Here is a 20,652-nt window from a genome sequence, read left to right on the forward strand (position 1 = left end):
GCCAGTGGGAGTGATGGGATGGAGGCTTCAGATAGTGCAGGGGACCTAACTTCCCTGTTCTGCAGTTCTGGTGCAGCATCCCACAGGTAGGATGTCAACCTCAGCTTGCTTTGGCCCGCCTTGGGGCTTCCCCGCCCCAGCAGCAGGGAGTCAGTGCTGGGGCACTAGCCACATAGGGGGCTTCGGCACTCCCCACGTGTGACTAAAGCTGCTGCAGGAGGACCCTCCGAACTTTGTGGGCTGGCAAAAAGCAAGCTGTGTCTGGATTCGGCCCATGGCCTCTCTGTTCCACACCCTGGTATAGAATTCTTCATTTGAAAATAATAGGCCCTTAACCTTAATTCGAACACCTCGCTGTAATGACTCCAATGTGGTGCTAGCCTAGCAAAATAAGTACATACGGTCTGTTCACTCAGCCCTGGCAGTCCACTCGTTGCTTTTTTAAATGATTGTCGACCTTGGAATGTGACCGAACATGCACGAACTGTGGCACGTTTTCATGGGAGCCAGACACAGTAGTCAGAGAGGCAGCCAAGGTAGTCTGTCTCTTCAAAAACTACAAAACTACTTTCTCTCTCCAAAACCAGCAAGTCCTGCGGCACCTTATAGACTAACAGCTATTTTGGAGCATCAGCTTTCATGGGCAAAGACCCACTTCGTCAGATGCATGAGTGGGGTGAGGGTTTCAGAGGAGTATTTCCAAGAAAGGAGTTTCTCTGTTCTTGATGTTCACACCTCCACATTAGCTACTGACAATGGGCCATATTCCCCCAACTGAACTGACTTGATTTCTCCTCTCTTGATGTTCATAAGTCTACATTAAGTGTCGATAAGGGCCATTTCCACCCTGACTGAATAGACCTTGTCAGCTCTGGCCCTTCCCTTCACTGAGACTCCCTCTTTAAATCCTCCTCTGAACCCCCGCCCCATGCATCTGACGAAGTGGGTCTTTGCCCATGAAAGCTTATGCTCCAAAATATGTTAGTCTGTAAGGTGCCACAGGACTTCCTGTTGTTTTTGAAGAAACAATAGTGGTTCTTTTGCTGCATTACTTGGCTTTATATATAGTATTAATATCTTGCAATAGGAAAATAAGCATTTTACACTTTGGCTCCAGACATTTGGTCACACTAACGTACATTGAGTGTTTTTGCTTTCTTGAGTGGTACTTTTATTAGTGACTGAGCTGAGATTCCTTCCATGTGCTTTGGGGTATTTTTAATGTTTTTTGATATTTTATAGTCAGGGGTTGTGGAATTTGTCAGGATTTTACATTTTGGTCTTTTCTTTTGCCCTCCGCTTTTAACACCTCTGTGACAGACCCTGTATTCTAACCCCCTCCTGAGCAGTGCTGTGTCTCTGTTTCAAGCCTTTATCAGCCATGAAAGTAATTGGAAAATGGCTGGAAGTGCTTTCTTCTCTTTCCACCAACCCTCAGGCTTGGAGAGAGAAGGAGGAGTGATCCACAGGGCTGCTTCTGCAACACTCTAAGCCAGCGCTAGTGCTGAGAATAAGGGACTGTGTCCTAAACGGATTTGTGGTTTGCAGCACAGGAGTCACTCTGGACTTTAGGGAGTGCTTTTAAATACAGAGCTGTAATGCAGATACAATCAGAGGTTCAAAAATACTGTGGCCTCACAGTGCCTCTTTAATGGAGTCTAAAGTACCTTCTGCCTAAGTATGACTCAGATCTAAGCTCTTGTCTGTTTTGCTGCCTCAGTTTGTGGTCTGTTATCCCCATGAGTGGAGCAGTGGTTCTTAGAATCTTTGCCCAGTGTGCAAATAAAATGTGTATTTCATCGAAAGGAGAAGCGTTTATTTTCGTAGCACATGCTTGTGGATCTGAACTCCAAGGTACATCCTCTAGAAGCCATCAAGTGCTTCAGAGGTGGAGTCTTCTTGGGAAGCAGAGGTCATTTTCTGCTTTCACATAATCAGCACCAACAGGTTGGGCACAGAGTTAATGCTCAAAGGCTTTCATAGAAACCTGAGTAGGTTTGCCTAATCCTACTGGTGGAAGTATTTTTCCTTATAAAAGCATATGACAATCTTTATTCTTTTGGCTCCCAGATCTGTGCAGCCATATTAAAGATATCCTGTTTATAACATCAGTGTCTTTTCAATGCATTGTTCAGCTCCAGGCAGGCCACATGGTTTTTCAGTTCTAAGTATAGTCTTTAATTCCTTCTCTTTCCTTTCCGGTTAGTGTGAGGGTCTGTACAGTTGGAAGTACAGTAAATGCTGGTAATTAGAAACAAATCCTCAGATGGCTACATGTCTGAGCGAATACCCAACTGTGCAACCTCAGTGGAGAGTCTGTTTTTATTAACTGTTGCCTGGCCCACTTTGCTCAATGGTAGCAAGTGCTTTTCCCCATATTTCTGCATCTCTTTAGTCACATTACAGTTAAAGTTGAGGCGGTGCTATTTGAGTTGCTGAAAACCAATTTTTTTTCTCCGGGACTGAAATTTGACATAATCTTGTCTTTTCAGTGATTTGAAAATAAAGTAAATAGAATTTGAGCTACAATGTCTACCTTCAAGCTTCTTTAAAATGTATAGCATGTCACCTTCACTGAAAAGTATAGTTGGTTTGGAAGCTTGTAAAACAATAATTATATCAGAAAGAAATAGTTTTTAAAATATGTTCTGTGCATGCACTGTATTTTGCTAATTATAGTAAGCACAATGTGACCTTATTACTGGATATAAATATGTTTAAATTAAAATGTAACTAAGTCACTCTGTGGGTATGGTTCTAATTGTGTGATCTTATCTGTTAATCTTTCCAGTTCAGGACTCTTTCCCCTTTCTCAGGTTGTTACAGCCACTTTTGCATCTTGTCTGAAACTGGATACTCTTAGAGAGTGGAGACTCTTGTCTTTATACAGAACCATGCACAGTGGAGTGCTGGTTTCAAGTCAGGGTTTGAGTGCTAGCACAATATAAATAATAATTTTGAATACCATAAATTAGCAGCCCTTTATACTGACAGTTAAAATATTATTGAAATGTTGCAGTCTGCTTCATGCCTTTATGAAATGTTTCTGTCTAAACTTCATAATAAATATAAAGAGAGTGTCAATCCTCAAAGGTTACCATTGTATTAAACGAGGACAGTGAGGATCTCCTGTCTTATTACTGAACCTTTACTCAATTTAAGTGGATGATTTTCAATGTCTCCTTTTAGGAAGCAAGAAAAAGGAAAAGGAAAGGCCAGAAATATCTCCTCCCTCAGACTTTGAACACACCATTCATGTTGGCTTTGATGCTGTTACTGGAGAATTCACTGTAAGTATAGCCGGCCTGGAGCTGTTCAAAAGTCAGGTCATTCCTTGCTGAAGTGTGGAGTGTGTGTCACTTAGGAACAGCATTTAAATTAGTCTTTTCCTCTCCATCACATATCATTTATAATACCTAGCACACTGAGAGCTTGATTGGCCTCTGGGTATTGTTCCAAATGGTTGGCAGTCAGTTTCAAGTGGAGTGCCCCAAGGATTGGTTCTAGGGCCAATATTGTTCAACATCTTTATTAATGACCTGGGTGAGGTGATGGAGTGCATCCTCAGCAAATTTGAGGATGACACTAAGTTAGGGGGAGAGGTAGATACATTGGAGGGTAGGGATAGGGTCCAGAGTGACATAGATAAATTGGAGAATTGAGCCAAAAGAAATCTGATGAGGTTCAACAAGGAGAAGTGCAGAGTCCTGCACTTGGGACGGAAGAATCGTAAGCGCTGTAACAGGCTGGAGACCAACTGGCTAAGTACCAGTGCAGCAGAAACAGACCTGGGGATTGTGGCAGATGAGAGGCTGGGTATGAGTCAACTGTGTACCCTTGTAGCCAAGAAGGCTAATGACATATTAGGGTTCATTAGGAGAAGCATTTCCAGCAGATCTAGAGATGTTATTCCCCTCTATTTGGCACTGGCGAGGCCACATCTGGAGTAGTGTGTCCACTTCTGGGCCTACCAGTACAGAAAGGACGTGGATGCATTGGAGAGAGTTCAGGGAGAACAACGAAAATGGTTAAGGAGCTGGAGCACCTGACTTATGAGGAGAGGCTAAGGGACTTGGGCTTATGAGTTTGCAGAAGAGAAGACTGAGGGGTGATTTGATATCAGCCTCAGTGGTGACAGATGGCAGAACAAGGAGCAATGGTCTGAAGTTTCAGAGGGAGAGGTGCAGGTTGGATATTAGGAAAACTATTTCACCAGGAGGGTGGTGAAGCACTGGAATGCTTTAGCTAGAGAGGTGATGGAATCTCCATCCCAGAGTTTTTTAATTTGAAGCTTGACTAACTCCAGGCATGGATGATTTAGTGGTGGTTGATCCTGCTTCAGGCAGGGAATGGAACTGGATGACCACCTAAGGTCCCTTTCAGCCTTAGGATTCTATTACATGTTTTAGTCACTGGAATCCTAATGCTTTACTTTATCCCATATGGGAGAACCTTGAGTGAGAATTCCTGTTAGCCTACAGGATAACTGTAGAAAAATGAAGTACTCCCTTGGGTTATTTCCCTTCCATTTCCAATTGATACGTACATACAGAATCAGAAGGTGGGATGAATGGCAAATACTGATTTCATGTGTCTGACCCAGGGAGGAGGTGAACAGGGCCCAAGGGAGAGGGAAGAACTTGACTTTTTTCTACAGTGTCCCAGTAGGCCAGACGTTCTGATAGCACAAGCATACAGTAAGTCTAGCTTAGCTGAGAGCTTGGTTTCTATTGCCACGTACACATGTTGAACTCAGTAACTGAAAGCCCCACCACCTTTGGGTCACTTAGTCAAAAATTAATACCTAAACATAGAAAGAAAACCAATTCTGTTGATTTAGAAAATGACTTAAAATAGTAAATATTAAGGTGGTCTCCTGTTCCAGGGAATGCCAGAGCAATGGGCTCGGTTGCTACAGACCTCAAATATCACCAAGCTAGAGCAGAAGAAGAACCCCCAGGCTGTACTAGATGTGCTGAAATTCTATGACTCCAAAGACACAGCAAAACAGAAGTATCTGAGCTTCTCTGCTCCAGGTGAGAGACAAGTGCAGACAAGGCATTCGGAGGAACAGGTTGGTTCTTACAGTCCAGTCGGCTCCTCCCTGTGGAACTCCTTGCTGGAGGAGGCTGTGATGGCTAGTACTATAATAGGGTTTAAAAAACAGCTGGATAAACTCATGGAGGTTAGGTCCATTGATGGCTGTTAGCCAGGATGGGTAGGAATGGTGTCCCCGGCCTCTGTTTGTCAGAGACTGGGGATGAATGAAAGGGGAGAGATCACTTGATCATTACTTGTTCTGTTCACTCCTTCTGGGGCCCTTGGCATTGGCCACTATTGGCAGATAGGACACTGGGCTGGATGGACCTTTGGTCTGACCCAGTGTGGCCGTTCTTATGTATGCCGTTAAGTGCAATTGGGAAGTTAGTATTTACTGGGTAAAGAACATACATAAATAAAGTTTCCACTAAAGCTTTGTCCAGTCAATTTCCTGTTTCACAGGTGTGAGAGAACAACTGGAACAGGTGTTTCAAAATGGCAGCACCAGTCAGCTGACGTCAATTAATGATCTCTCTTGTATGAAGCTATAACTTATAAAATTGTGCTTAACTGGTTACACTCCATAGGGCTTATTACTTCCATTATTTCCCATGATAACATAACTTTTGGACACGTACTGTGCAGTAACTTGCATTGGCTCACCATTCCCAAATTATGGGACCAAAGGTTCAGAGTAGTTTATCACTTCTAATGCAAATTGTAGACTGGTGTAGGGAGGGTTGCTGGGAAAAAAATTTTTTTTCAGTGTATACAGTTGCTTTTAGCTATTTAAATTTAAAACATTTCCAGTCTGAAAATAGCTTGGTGGTAAGGGTTTGTCACCTCTTTACCTTAACAGTTAGGTTATAATCTTTTCTCTTGTATACACTTCAAGACCAATATACAGTGTGACAAGGCAGTCTCTGCTCTGGGGAGATCCAGCCGTGTAGCAAGTCAGAATTTGAGATCTATGTGGGCTGACGTAAGGGGGAAAAGTTTTTATAAGAAGCTTTGTATAAGTCTGCATCTAATCCAGGAAATAGATATTTCATTAATCAACCATGAAACTTCACCTGGTTAGAAGTGGGGAAATCACAGGAACTGTCCATATTCCGGATGTGTCGCTCATGCTTTCTATAAAGTCCATTTTCATTATCATGGCTTATTCCACTGCTTATATATATTCACCTCCTACTCTTTTTGCTTTTTAGAAAAAGATGGTTTCACTTCAGGAACACCGACAGTAAGTGTATTCATTATTGCTTGCACCAATCCAGGCCTGCTCAGTTTCAATTCTTCTTAATTAAATTAAATCTTAGACACTTCATAACAAAGTGAATTACACTTTATTGAATTTTATTTTTAACCAACATTTCACTCAGGAAATGAATTGCCTAGTAGGTGATTTAGTTTTAAGGATGTTTATGAACACTTCCGTGTCTGCTAAAAACTTTGTGTATGTCTATTTATTATTTAAAGAACAGTGAGAAATATTTAACATATACTTAGAACAATGTAGACTAGTAGAAGAGGTAGTTTAAATACTGATATTTCTTTTTTAGTAAAAATGTTGTTAAAATCATTACTATATCCTGTAATAAAATGAATATTGTAATAAAATGTGCTGAGACTCTAATGTCTCTTGGCATACTTTAGTTTTAAATTGCTAAGAATTCCTGCATCCTCAAGTACCTCAACTTATAAACTGTTTTTGCTTTCGGGAAGAACAACTTTACGTCTAGCATATAAATGTTTTTTTCCTCCTTATTCCATTCCATAACAAATGTATAGCCCCATGCAAAAGGTTCAGAGCCTTCAACAGCAGTAGCCGAGGATGACGATGATGATGAAGAGGCTCCTCCTCCAGTTATTGCCCCTCGACCAGATCACACAAAATCAGTGAGTGTATTTTTTTAGCGTACTCTGGGTTTCTTTGCTATTTTTACATTACTTTCTGTTCTGCCTATTGTAGGCCTCTCCCTATGGTCCCTAACTAATAGCAGATTGAGGAAGTTTGTTGTTTGCAAAATGTCACTTTATATTGGTTTTATTTTAATAGCCATGTTTTTTGCTAGCTATAGCTAACTCCCAGGTACTAGAGAGGTAGCTGTGTTAGTCTGTATCTTCATAAAACAAAAAAGCAGTCTTGTAGCACTTTAAAGACTAACAAAATAATTTATTGGGTGACGAGCTTTGGTGGGACGAACCCACTTCTTCAGATCTGGAAATTCTGGAAGAATTGGATCTGTTCCATGAAAGCTCATTACCTGATAAATCAATTGGTTAGGCTTTAAAGTGCTACAGGACTACTTTTTTGTTTTTTCCCAGCTTCCTGTTAGCCCAGGAGTATCCCAATTAGTGCTACTCTATTTTGCAGGATTACCTTGAAAAAATTCCAAATTCATTTCCTCATCCTCTAAGACACATCATAAGGAGGATCGTTAGAAAACTTTACCAATGCACATAGCAAATGCCAGAAATTGTAGGTAGCTTAAGTTTTTTAAAAACTTAAAACTCGCATTCTGTGTGCTTGGTTTTTTTTTTCTTCTGTTAAACTGTTATCCCATCACAGAAAAATGTCTCCATTGTAATTAAGTTAGGGAATTTATCCCACCGACAAGAATATTCTTGATACTGAATTTTTAAGTGTGAGAACAGCACTGAAATTCTCAGTTAAGATTTAGCGCCATTATCAAACACATACCCCCAAACCACCCTTTGTGCTAAGATGTCACCTGTAGACACCCATGCTTCACACGCTCCACTTCTGCACCCTGGTGACCCGCCCGCACATTCAGTGGCAGGATCTTTTACCACCAGCAGGGGGTGGGGAGCCCGGTGGGCCAGTCCGTACTCCACCCTGGTCCCAGGGCCTGCCGGGAACATCAGTTGGAGGATCCTGCATGGGGCGGTGACATGCACATATACTTGGCATGGTTCACCCCATCCCTGACACTTGTGCCTTCTGTGGCGTGAGGGAGACCCTGATGCACGTCTACCTTGAGTGCGCCAGGTTACAGCCCCTCTTCCGGCTCCTCAAGAACCACCTGTTGAGGTTCTGGCTGCGCTTTTCCCTGTGCCTCCTAATCCTCTCACACCTCATCTGTGGTCCCACAAAGTCATAGGTCCTGCTCGTCAGCCTCCTCCTGCCCATGGCCAGTGTAGCCATTTACTGACCAGGGAGGAGGCTGGCTGAGGCGGGGAACTGCGACTGTGGGACCTTCTTTCATTCCTTGATCCTTTCACACATCCGGGCCGAGTTCCTCTGGGCAGTGTCCACGGGCTCCCATGGCTCTTTAGAGGAGCAGTGGGCGCTGTCTGGGATGCTGTGCTCAGTGTCCCCTTGCAAGTCCCTCGTTTTGTCTCTGTGACCTCCACGCCTACCCCTGTTTTCATTTTAGTTATCCCCTGGAATCATTTGGGGTCCATGCTTTTTAGTGGATCCTCCCTTGTAGAGGGGATCTGCTGGGTGGGCTTGCGCCTGCCCACGTTCTCAGTCCTCAGTTTGCTCCTGTAAAGGCCAAATGTTGTCACCTTTTCCCCTCTTGGCCACTGTTGTCTTGCTTTGTCTGAAGAGTGGGTATGGAATGTAGACCCTGGTTGCAGGATATTGCTTTATGGAATGGGCCACATGACATTTAAACAAGCATGTAGGTGGAACGCTACCTATCTAAAGATCTGTAAGTAATGCCACAATAGCTAGCGTAGCTGTCAATTTATGCAGCTTTTCAAATGAACAGTTTTTGGTAGTTAAGGAGAGACCCGTGTACAGGCGTGAACTGTCTGCTGCTCCCCGAGACCAAGAAGTTGGGCTGTACAAAGGTTATCTGCTTCATCTTCATTTTAATATAACTAACTTGACAAAAATCTCCTTTCAGGATGCATGATGGCACCGTTAATAAAGAGCAGTTTCCATCCTCTGGGGTGACAGATGGGCACCCTGTAAGGTGAAGAGACACCAGAGAAATAAAATGTATAAAGGGTGAAGGGGCAGTAAACCCTTACTCTCTAACCCAGTGTATGATATCATAAGGAAGTCTGATTAGAGAGCAAATGAGTAGAAAGCCTTACACTCAACTCCCGCCCCCCCCCCCAAAAAAAAAAAAAAAAGCAATCAAGTAGCACTTTAAAGACTAACAAAATAATTTATTAGGTGATGAGCTTTCGTGGGGCAGACCCACTTCCTCAGACCATAGCCATACCAGGACAGACTCAATACTTAAGGCACAGAGAACCAAAAACAGTAATCAAAGTTGACAAATCAGAAAAATATTATCAAGATGAGCAAATCAGAGAGTAGAGGAGCAGTGGGAGGGGGAAGTCAAGAATTAAATTAAGCCAAGTATGCCAAAGAGCCCCTATAATGTCCCAGAAAATTTGCATCCCGGTTCAAACCACATGTTAATATGTTGAATTTGAATGTGAAAGAGCGTTCAGCAGCTTCTCTTTCTAAAGCAGACTGAAAATTCTCTTTCAATAAGATGCAGATTCTTAAGTCATTAACAGAATGGCCAACTCCCTTAAAATGTAGACAAACTGGTTTGCGGATCAGGAATGTTTTGATGTCTGTTTAGTGCCCATTAACTCTTTGTCTGAGAGAGTTTGAGGTCTGTCCAATATACAAAGCATCTGGGCATTGTTGGCACATGATGGCATATGTGATGTTAGTTGAGGAACATGAGAATGTGCCCCAAAAAGTGGAGGTTCAACTACTGTGCATGGTAGTGTCTATTTCCAGTTAAGCTTTCAATTTATCAGTTTATGCAGGTGAGTACCAGACTATGTAGTTCATACTTCTGCCCTGTTTGGAGAGATTTCCACCTGGTTTGACAGAGCAAAGCCACGATTTACCAGTTGGATTGTCAAGCAATTTTCACATTGCATTCCCAGCTGTAGAAACTACAGAATATAGAGACGTCAGGCATAAAGGATCTTTTCTCTCAGTAAATTGACCCCTAGCTAGCTGTGCTGTTCAGCAAGCCTCCCAGGCAGTCTCTTAGAATCAAGCAGTGCTGCAGCCATGTTGGCTACACTTCAAAAACAGCACTTCCTAGAATGAGTGTTGCCTGGTTCCAAAGGTTTTAAGGAAATAATGCTAGTAGTCAAATAACAATTTTGGGTACTCTTCAACCTGAAAGTCAGCGATTGCAAACTGAACTCTGAATTCTAATAGAGGTCTTTTTTTTCCACCGCAGATTTACACACGGTCTGTGATTGATCCCATCCCTGCCTCAGCTGGAGACACCTGTGTTGACAATGCTGCCAAGTCAGCTGACAAGCAGAAAAAGAAGACCAAAATGTCAGATGAAGATATCATGGAAAAGCTACGTGAGTTGGGTTTTTTGTTTTTTTTTTGGAAATACAAACTTCACTACTGACGCTTTTGTTAGCGATTAGCCTTCTTATGTGGGCAGGGGATATGCAGCCCTGATCAGCACGTTTCTTTGAACTGACAATTCCTGTTGGAGTCTGCTACAGAAAAGACTGCAGATATCAAACTAGCGTGATGAGTGATCGATCAGAGGCTATCACAAAACAGTCTGTACAGGTGAAGTTTCTCTTTGCTGGGAAATGGGGTCAGATAGCTAAGTCGTTGGATGCCATCATCCCCATTTTTCACATCAGGGTGTTGTAATCCAAGGACTTGTTTATTTTTTATCATCTGCTAGTTGGAGGGAACTGTATTCAGCTATCTGGACTCCTTCTGAAGGATGGAAATGAACAAATAAACAGAATTTCCCTGTATGAATCTGTTTTAAGATCAATGTCACACTTACGCCACTGAGATCAGCTTCTGCGGGGGTATTCTTTTCAGTGCAGAATAACGGTGAATTTTTGCTCTAATTCCGTCATCTCCCTTCATAGGAGCAGTCATTCCCATACTAGTGTTCTCTACCACAGGGCAGACAATGACTTAGTTTAGAATAGACAGCATTACTACTGGCTTTATTACTGATTCATCCTGCAAAGGTGTTACAGATCTCAAAAGTCAGACAGAAGAATACTATTTAATTGAAGTGCACTGCTCTATAAAAAGGTCTGCTTCATGACCATAAGAATCAGAAGAAAAAGGTCCCCACTGTACCCTAGTGACAAGTGAAGAATTCTCCGTAAATCATTGGTTGGTTTTATATTTTTATGGACTTCTTTTTAGGGACTATCGTGAGCATAGGCGATCCAAAGAAAAAATACACCAGATACGACAAAATCGGGCAGGGGTGAGTATTTGTAGACGTGTCCAAAATTTTTCCGTGAATGAACCAGCATTAAAAGTGTGCTGCACTTTTGTTATTTAGCCACTGTATAGTGAAGCAGAGATGTCAGTGTGTAAGCAGTAATAATTAGATGCCATAGACTTCAAACAGTGGTGGAAGTCTTGAATCCGTTCCTGTATGCGGATGTGCTTGCGTGTTAATGTCTCTGGAAACAAATTGCTTTCTGGTTAGGCTGTCGGGGAGTGAAAAAGCATTCATTTAAGAGAACTTTTGTCTCTCTTCTGCTCTTTCCTCTCCTGAGATAAACCTGTCTGTTCCTTTAATGTTATGGCTAGTGAAAGGCTGAGGTTGATAGAATGCAAGTCCTTCCTAAGCCAGTCAAGGTGCAGTCAAGCTAATGTAATTTGCTCTAGATATTTACATGAGTCATGTGAATGCAGAAGTTTGGTGAAAGGATGAATACGGGCAGAGCTTGCGTAATTTGTAAAACTAAATGCTGTTCTTACAGATCTCCTCTAATTAGATTTTTTGGGGATACAATAGAATCACATTTAGAATGATTTTTTTAGTGTATCTGGTCTTCGGCAACAGTAGAGAGGGTCTCGGGGCTTGCCTACACTGACTGACAGAGGCGTAGCTTTCCCGCTCCTGGGGAAGAAGGTGCTCTGGTGGTGACTAGTGTGCTTTTTCTGAGCTGACTGGTATTTGTTGTTTGAGTTCTCCTTGAAGGCCCTTCTTTCTTAAGAACATAAGAGCTGCCATACTGGGTATGACTATAGTAAATCTTGCCCATTAGTTTGTTGCCGACAGCGACTCGTTCCAGAACCTCAGGGAAAGGGTACAGAACAAGGCAATTATGGAGTGATACTCCCCTGTCTTCCACTCCTAGCTTCTGGTGGTCAGAGTGGGGTCGCCACAAGCATGGGCTTGCCCTCCTGGCCATTTTGGCTAAGATGACTTGATAGACCTATCTTCCGTGAACTGATAGAGTTCATCTTTAACCCGTTTGTACTTCTGGGCATCCCAACACGTCATGGCAGTGAGTTCCACAGGTTAGCAGTGTGTTGTGTGGAAAAGTACTTCCTCTTGTTCGTGTGAAATTTGTTTGCTGCCTATTGATTTTACCAGCTGTCTAAAGGGAAGTCAGGCCTTGCCGATCTGTTACAGTTCTCTGAGGGACTGGGCCAGGATTATCCGGTTGGTAGCGTACATGCATTTTCACAAAGCCTTTGACGAGACCTTTGGTCAAAGGCTTGTGAGGAAACAAGTAGCCAGGGGTAAGAGGGAAGGTCCTCTCATGGATCAGTAACAGGTTGAAAGACAGGAAGCGAAGGGTGGGAATAAGTTATCAGTTTTCACATGGAGAGATGTAACCAGCAGGATTCCCAAGGATCTGCCCTGGGACTAGTACTGTTCAACAGAATTGTTAATGATCCGGGAAAGGAAATGAACAGTGAAATGTCAAAGTTTGTGGATGATACAAAATTATTCAAAATAGTTAAGTCCAAAGCAGACTGTGAAGAGTCAGAAGGATTCTCTGAAAACTGTGTGACTGGACAACAAAAGGGCAGATGAAATTAAACATTGATATGAGCAACTTAATACATGGTGCGGGGGGAGTAATTCCAGCTATACATATCTGCATATGTTTACATATAAATTGGAATCCAAATTAGCAGTTACCACCCAAGAAAGAACTCATGGAGTCACTGTGGATCTCTTACGTTTTTCACTCAACGTACAGTGGCAGTCCAAAAAGCTGACAGTATGGTAAGAACTATTAGAGAGGGAGGTGTCATGATGCTACTATATTAAATCCACAGTGTTGTGCTCACACCTTGAATTCTGTCTCCAGCTTTGGTCACCCAAAAGGGAATACAGTGGAACTGAAGGAGGTTCTGAGAAAGGCAGTGGAGATGTTCGTGGCTATAGAAGAGTCATCTTTCACAGAGACACTGGGAGGTGGGGGGGAAGGCTGTTTAGCATAGAAAAAAGATGTCTGAGGAGCAATATGATAAACTTCTGTAACCTCGTGATGAATGTGGAAGGTGTGGCTTTTGAAGCATGTATTTACCCTTCTGCACAATACAACAGCCAAGGGTAATCTGATGAAATTACTAGGCAGCATGTTTTATACAGACAAAATGAAGCACTTCTTCACCATATGCATGGTTCCTGACCGTTCTTATAGGTGCACAGAACTTTAATAAAAATGCATTCTTAGTGTTTTGCCTGTGCATGTATGTGCTTGTTGGATTTGAAATCATATAGCTGATTACATACCTTATATTCACAGGGCTTCAGGAACGGTTTTCACAGCTATTGACGTGGCAACAGGACAGGAGGTAGGATCTGTGTGGATGTTTTCCGTTGTAATCGTCAGTATGGATGACAGAAGTGAATTGGATAGGCTCCCATCTCTGGCGTTACTTTCAATAGAATATGTGTCATAGTTATTTGTAACAGTGCATTCCTTGTTTTGCAGCAACCAGATGATGAACACTAAAAATAGGGTTTTGTTTTTCCAATGAACCTCTTATCCCTTCACGTTTCAGAGTTGTGGGTTTTGCAAACAGTTCAACTTCTGAATTGTTTTAGGCGATACTGTCTGGCATTCGCACCAAGAATTTTGCATTTAGCCATCATTATACCTCTTTCAACCCACTTAATTTTCCAACTGTTTGTGCTTCCTGCATAGTTTCTTCTGTGACATTTATATGGAAATTGCTTTTCACCAAATAATTCCTTCTATTTTAATTGGTCTGCCTTCTCTCTAGCCTGTTCATTAAGCTTTCACCATGCTGTTTAATTTGCTGTTTTTCTTCAAGCATCTGTTACTTCCCTGGTCCCTTACATCAGAATATGTCATCTGCTTTCTAACACGACCTTTTCTTTAATTGCTTCATCCATCACCTCTATCAGTCTTTCTGGCTACCACCTCCTCTGGCACCAAAATTTCATTTTGTGAATAGCTGAAATGTTCTCACCTTTATAGCTATTAGCTTCTTACACTTTTCTCTGTTTCTGCATGAAAGTAACCACACCCTAGATACAATCATAGAATCATAGAACACTAGGACTGGAAGGGACCTCGAGAGGCCATCGAGTCCAGCCCCCTGCCCCAGTGGCAGGACCAAGTACTGTCTAAACCATCCCTGATAGACATCTGTCTAACCTGTTCTTAAATATCTCCAGCGATGGAGATTCCACAACCTCCCTTGGCAATTTATTTCATTGTTTGACCACCCTGACAGTTAAGAACTTTTTCCTAATGTCCAACCTAAATTCCCTTGCTGCAGTTTAAGTCCATTGCTTCTTGTTCTATCGTCAGAGGCCAAAAAGAACAAGTTTTCTCCCTCCTCCTTATGACGCCCTTTTAGATACCTGAAAAATGCTATCATGTGCCCCCTTAATCTTCTCTTAGGAAGAAGGAATGAATATTTTTCCCTCATTACTTTCCTTTACCTGTCACACACCTAAGCATTTTAAGTGCACCTCCAGCTATTTAAAAAAAAACAAAACCCCATACAGTACTTTGATCCCGTCTCAAGTACTGGCGTTAGGCTGTATGGAACAGGTCCATCTCGGCATGAGTGCCAGGAGGCACTACCCCGACCAGAGCATAATCCAACTCAAAGGGAGAGTTACAACCGTGTCTGCCCATCCCGTCAAGGTGGTAGCTGTGCTCCTCACCCTCTGACCCTTGGGAAGGCCAGGGCCACACCTCCAGCTCAGTTGCTTTTGTGCCCACCGAGGTCAAGCCCAGCAAAATACTGCTGGCAGCAGAGAGGGGCGGAGGAGGTGGAGGGGGGATCTGCCTCCTGGTAGGGTGATGTTGGTGAAGGTGCTTGGTGGCCTCTGAAAGACGGGCTTTTCTATTCTTGGTGCTGCCTCTGCCGCTGATGTCGTAGACAAGGCCTCAATTCTCCAGCTGTCACATGGGAATAATAACCCATTGTGTGCTAATGAGGGACATAATTAGATATCTGGAAAGAGAATGAAAGTCTGATGCTAAAAAGAGATTCAAAGGTTGAGGCAGGAGTGCACAATTTCTGGTGCCTCCCTCCACCCACAGCCTGTCATCCATGCAGGGTCCAGCTGCAATCTGACCCACGCTTTTTATGAATGAACTGCTGCTGGTTTATCGGTCTTGGTGCTTTGATTTTCTGAAGACCCTGTAAGAAGTACTTATTTTCTAAAAGTTCATAATTCAAAACCTCCATAGTTGACACGTTTATAAACAGTTGCTAACCGTGGGAATAAAAATGGGGTACCTTGTATTTCATCACACACACGCTTTCCTGTCTGTCACATGCACACACGCTCTGTGCTGTCTGTCACACTCACCTCTCCACAGCATACTTGTATTGCGGTTACTGCTTGGCACTTTCTGCAACGCACGGAGGTTCTCTGTACTTGTATTCTTTCACAGTGTGCTGTTTTAGTGTTCTGACCCGTCTATGAATTTCATAATCTTTATTTCTCTTACACTTAGATTTCATTCTTTGAGTAAGGAGTTCCAAAATGCCTAACTTGTCCTGGCTGGAATAATTATCCCAGTTGTAACTTAAAATATAGATGTTAAATCTAGATTGTTTTGTTTGTGCTGATGGTGCATGTCTGCATGTACTCTGATGTACATGAAATAGTACGCTGCTTACATGGACGATAAAAGTCAGAGGGAACATGCCAGCGCTGCGGGGGCAGCACTACCCAGAAATCAGTCAAACCGAGTTTGTTCTGCCCCAGAGCTGCTGTCAACGGGTGAAAATCTCATGCTGGCTGTCACCTCTGTGCACTACAGAATCACTTACCTTCAATCCCATTAATGGCTTCTGTCTCGACTCTGATTTCATTTGTCCTGCAAATCCTTTCTCTACTTCTCTCTGTTCTGCTCAGTACTGCGCTGGCAGAGATTCTTTTGCCAGCACTGCATTTTGGAGACTGAGGGGGTGATGTTGAGTGTTGGAAGTTGCACATTAGTAGTTTGGGGTAACTGGCTATGGAAGGGGACTGAACCGCAAGAAGTGCGATTAACAGGAGGATGTAAGAACCAGTAAGATAGTGCAGGTCTCCCGTGCCCCTCACATCACCTCATAGCTTCCTGTTCTTTTCCTGCCATAACCCTGTCTTTTGCTTCCCCTCGTGCAGCAAGCTGCTTCTGCCTACACCAGCACTGACTTCCTGGTGCATAGAGTAGACCACCAGAATCCAGCTTCTGAGTTTGGCTCACTGGAACAGTGCTTCCACCTTATTTTCTCTTTGTTTTTTTTTTTTAATAAAATAGAACTCCACTCCCACTTGTACCTAGCCATAGCCAGCAAGTTGTTGAACAGTGTGACAGAGCATCCCTCACTTAATCCTCAGTCCTCATCACCCACTTAACACTTACACTACGGTAAAAAACACAAAAAAGCAGCCGTGTAGCACTTTAAAGACTAACCAAATTGTTTATTAGGTGATGAGCTTTCGTGGGACAGACCCACTTGTACAGCTCGTAGCCTTATCCAAACAGACCATATAACTGGGTCTGGAGTGGAAATGCTATAGATCTGAAGAAGTGGGTCTGTCCCACTTCTTTTGTTAGTCTTTAAAGTGCTACACGACTGCCTTTTTATTTTGTTTAAGATACTAACACAGCTATTTGTCTGTTACTGCAGTAAAAGTTTAGCTCTGCAATGATTTGGCACTCAGATTTGTATGACTAACACTTGATAATGTATTTTACTCTTTGCCCTCATTTTCAGGTTGCTATCAAACAGATAAACCTGCAGAAGCAGCCCAAGAAGGAGTTGATTATTAATGAGATCCTGGTAATGAAGGAGTTAAAGAATCCCAACATAGTCAACTTCCTAGACAGGTAAATGCAGATAAACAGTTCATCTTCCTTCTCCCCAGTCAGGATTGTAATCTGACATCACTGTGGGTACGTCGCCACTGCAGTTGAGGAGCACACTTCGCAGTGTAGGTAGGCGGCACTCCAAGAATCACTGCACATAGCCGTGTGGTGAGTAGCCTGGGCAGCAGGTTGAGCCTAGCCCCTTGCCTACCAACCCAAGGCATGTACTAGGGGGCCCCAGTGAGTGTTTTGGTTGAGAGCGCTCCAAGCAAAGGCCAGGTGTGTTGCAGGGCATGGGGCTGGTCATTTCAGGAAGTAGCACTCTTTTTTCCGTTTTGGTACCGGACGGGGGATGGGGGAGCACTCTGCTGCCAGAGGTGCCACTTTAGATGAGGTGCAAAACTGTTATCCCAACATTATGATCAGCAAAGATCTTTTGGCCTTTTCATATGAGAAGTTTGGCCCCAACTTTTAGGTCTGTCTACCTAAAAATGTTCTTTTCCTAATTGATCTAAAACTCATAGAAATGTAGGGCTGGAAGGGACTTCAAGAAGTCATGTAATCTATCTCCCTGCACTGGGGCAGTTCAAATACACCAGACTGGTTTAAACTATTTGTAAAAATCTCCAATTATGGGAATTACACAGCCTCCCTTACATTAGACCCCTGACTTACACATAGGTTGTGTTCCTGGGCAACCAGGCATAAAGTCGGAACCGGGTGGGGGAGGGGCCCTGCTGCCTTAGGATCCCCCAGTCCTGGCTGCGCCTGGCTCCCTGCTCCCATGAATAGCAGGGAGCCCAAAGCCAAGCACAGAAGCGCTGGTCAGCTCCCTGGCTCCTGCAAATAGCAGGGAGCTGGGAAACTGATCAGCACTGGTGGACCTGGCCCCTGGGAGTGTGGGGGAGCTGTGAACCAGGCGGGAACCAGGCAGCAGCCAGGCTCTCAGCTCCCCTCCTCTTGTGGAAGCGGGGTAACTGGCTTCTGGGAGTGACTGGGAGCTGGGAACCAGGTGGCACCCTAGCTCCTGGCTCCTCTCTGCTTGCTGGAGCTGGAAGACGACCCACCCTACCACACTGGTCAGTTTCCTGGCTCCCCAGCAGCTTTGAGCCAGGCACAGCAGGGCTGGTCAGTTTCCCAGCTCCCCACCACTTGCAGGAGCCAAGAAGCTGACCACTGCCGCTACTGGTGCTCATGGGAGCCAGGAAACTGATCAGTGCAGCAGGACTGGCCGGTCTCCTGGCTCCCACAAGTGGAAGGGAGCCAGGAGCCAGGCTGCCCTCTGGTTCCCAGCTCCCCGCCAATCACAATTTTGACTTGTGTTATTGCAAGAAACGCCTAAGTTGAAATTGTGTAAGTCAGGGTCTGCTGCATTCTCTTGGGCACTTGCTGCAATATGCTGTCAGTCATTTTTCATTGATGGCAAATAACCTTATTTCTGTATTTTTCTGGCTTTTAAGTTATCTTGTAGGTGATGAATTGTTTGTGGTGATGGAGTACCTCGCTGGAGGGTCACTCACAGATGTGGTCACGGAAACTTGCATGGATGAGGCCCAGATTGCTGCTGTTTGCAGAGAGGTTGGTGTTATGATTTGATGCGAGGGCGGGGGCAGGGTGCATGGAGAGAGCAGTGGGTGCAGTCTTTCCTCCCCTGTTTTTTGAGATACATTTCTTATTGGCCAGTCACAGCAACAATTGATGTGATGTCCAAGCTTCATTTCACATCTTCATTATTAATCTAATAATAAAGGAGTCATATAAAAAGAGGAAAGTAGGAGTAATGACAAAAGATGTATATAAGCAAACAATACGTGCATGCAGGGGCAAGATTAGAATGGCCAAGGCACAAAATGAGCTCAGACTAGCTAGAGAGACAAAGGGTGACAAGAAGCCATTCTGTAAATGTATTAGAAGCAAGAAGAAGACCAAGGACAGGGTAGGCCCACTGCTCAGTGAGGAGGGAGAAACAATATCAGGAAACTTGGAAATGACAGAGGTGCTTAATAACCTTTTTTCAGTCTTCACCAAGAAGGCTAATGCAGAAAGGCCTAACATACTGCATACTAGTGGGAAGGGGGTAGTCTTAGAGGATAAAATACATAAAGAACAAGTTAAAAATTACTTAGGAAACTTAGGTGTCTTCAAGTCACCAGGGCCTGATTAAATGCATCCTAGAATACTCAAGGAGCTGATAGAGAAAGTATCGGAACCTTTACCTATCATCTTTGAAAAGTCCTTCAAGTCGGGAGAGATTCCAGAAGACTGGAAAAGGGCAAACCTAGTGCCCATCTATAACAAGGGAAAAAAGAACAACCCAGGAAACAACAGACCAGTCAGTTTAACTTCTGTGCCGGGAAAGATAACGGAGCAAATAATTAAGGAATTCATCTGCAAACATCTGGATGAAAATAGTAACAGCCAGCATGGATTTTGTAAAGAATAAATCATGCCAGACTAATCTGATAGCTTTTTTATAACAGGTCTTATGGATAAGAGAAGTGTTGGATGGGGTATACCTAGACTTTAGTAAAGCATTTGACACAGTCTTTCATGATCTTATCAATAAACTGAGCAAATGCAACTAAGATGGGGCCACTGTTATGTGGGTGCATAACTGGCTGGATAACCGTTCTCGGAGAAAAGTTATTAATGGTTTGCAGTCATGCTGGAAGGGCATAACAAGTGGGGTTTCACAGGGGGTCTGTTTTGAGACCAGTTCTGTTTAATATCTTCATCAACTATTTAGATATTGGCATAGAAAGTACGCTTATTAAGTTGGCAGATGACGCCAAGCTGGGAGGAGTTGCAACTGCTTTGGAGGATAAGCTCATAATTCAGAATGATCTGGACAAACAGGAGAAATGGGCTGAGGTAAACAGGATGAAGTTTAATAAGGACGAATGCAAAGTGCTCCACTTAGGAAGGAACAGTCAGCTTCGTACATATAGAATGGGAAACGACTGTCTAGGAAGGAGTACTGCAGAAAGGGAGTTAGAGGTCATAGTGGACCACAAGCTAAATGTGAGTCAAAAATGTGATGCTGTTGCAAAAAACGCAAGCAAGATTCTGCAATGCATTAACAGGAGTGTTGTGAGCAAGACATGAAAAGTCATTCTTTCTCTCTCCTCAGTGCTGATTAGAACTCAGTTGGAGTATTGTGTCCAGTTCTGGGCACCACGTTTCAAGAAAGATGTGGAGAAATTGGAGAAGGCCCAGAGAAGAGCAACAAGAATGATTAAAACTCCAGAGAACATGAGCTATGAGGGAAGACTGAAAGAACTGGACTTGTTTAGTTTAGAAAAGAGAAGATTTCGGGGGGGACATGATAGTGGTTTTCAAGTACCTCAAAGAGTGTTACAAGTCGGAGGGAGAAAAATTGTTCTCCTTAGCCTCTAAGGATAAGATAAGGAGTGATGGGCCTAAACTGCAGCAAAGGAGGTTTAGATTAGAGATTAGGATAAACTTCCTACCTGTCAGAGTGGTCAAACACTGGAATAAATTGCCTAGGGAGGTTGTGGAATCTCCATCAATGGAGCTGTTTAAGTGCCGGTTAGATGG

The 20,652-nt window shown here is 43.4% G+C and overlaps 1 protein-coding gene across 3 annotated transcripts in view; it reads left to right on the forward strand.

Moving 5' to 3' along the window:
* PAK2 (p21 (RAC1) activated kinase 2) overlaps positions 1–20,652 on the forward strand; it is a 72,536-nt gene that overhangs the window by 39,944 nt on the left and 11,940 nt on the right. For all 3 annotated transcript variants that reach the window (XM_075003730.1, XM_075003728.1, XM_075003729.1), the window contains 9 exons: positions 3,190–3,290; positions 4,886–5,036; positions 6,252–6,283; positions 6,832–6,939; positions 10,236–10,368; positions 11,195–11,258; positions 13,552–13,600; positions 17,003–17,115; positions 18,555–18,672. In XM_075003730.1, the coding sequence (XP_074859831.1) occupies positions 3,190–3,290; positions 4,886–5,036; positions 6,252–6,283; positions 6,832–6,939; positions 10,236–10,368; positions 11,195–11,258; positions 13,552–13,600; positions 17,003–17,115; positions 18,555–18,672 (869 nt within the window). The remainder of the gene's footprint in view (positions 1–3,189; positions 3,291–4,885; positions 5,037–6,251; positions 6,284–6,831; positions 6,940–10,235; positions 10,369–11,194; positions 11,259–13,551; positions 13,601–17,002; positions 17,116–18,554; positions 18,673–20,652) is intronic.

This window comes from Carettochelys insculpta, chromosome 10 (assembly GCF_033958435.1).
Source record: "Carettochelys insculpta isolate YL-2023 chromosome 10, ASM3395843v1, whole genome shotgun sequence".
NCBI lineage: Eukaryota > Metazoa > Chordata > Testudines > Carettochelyidae > Carettochelys > Carettochelys insculpta.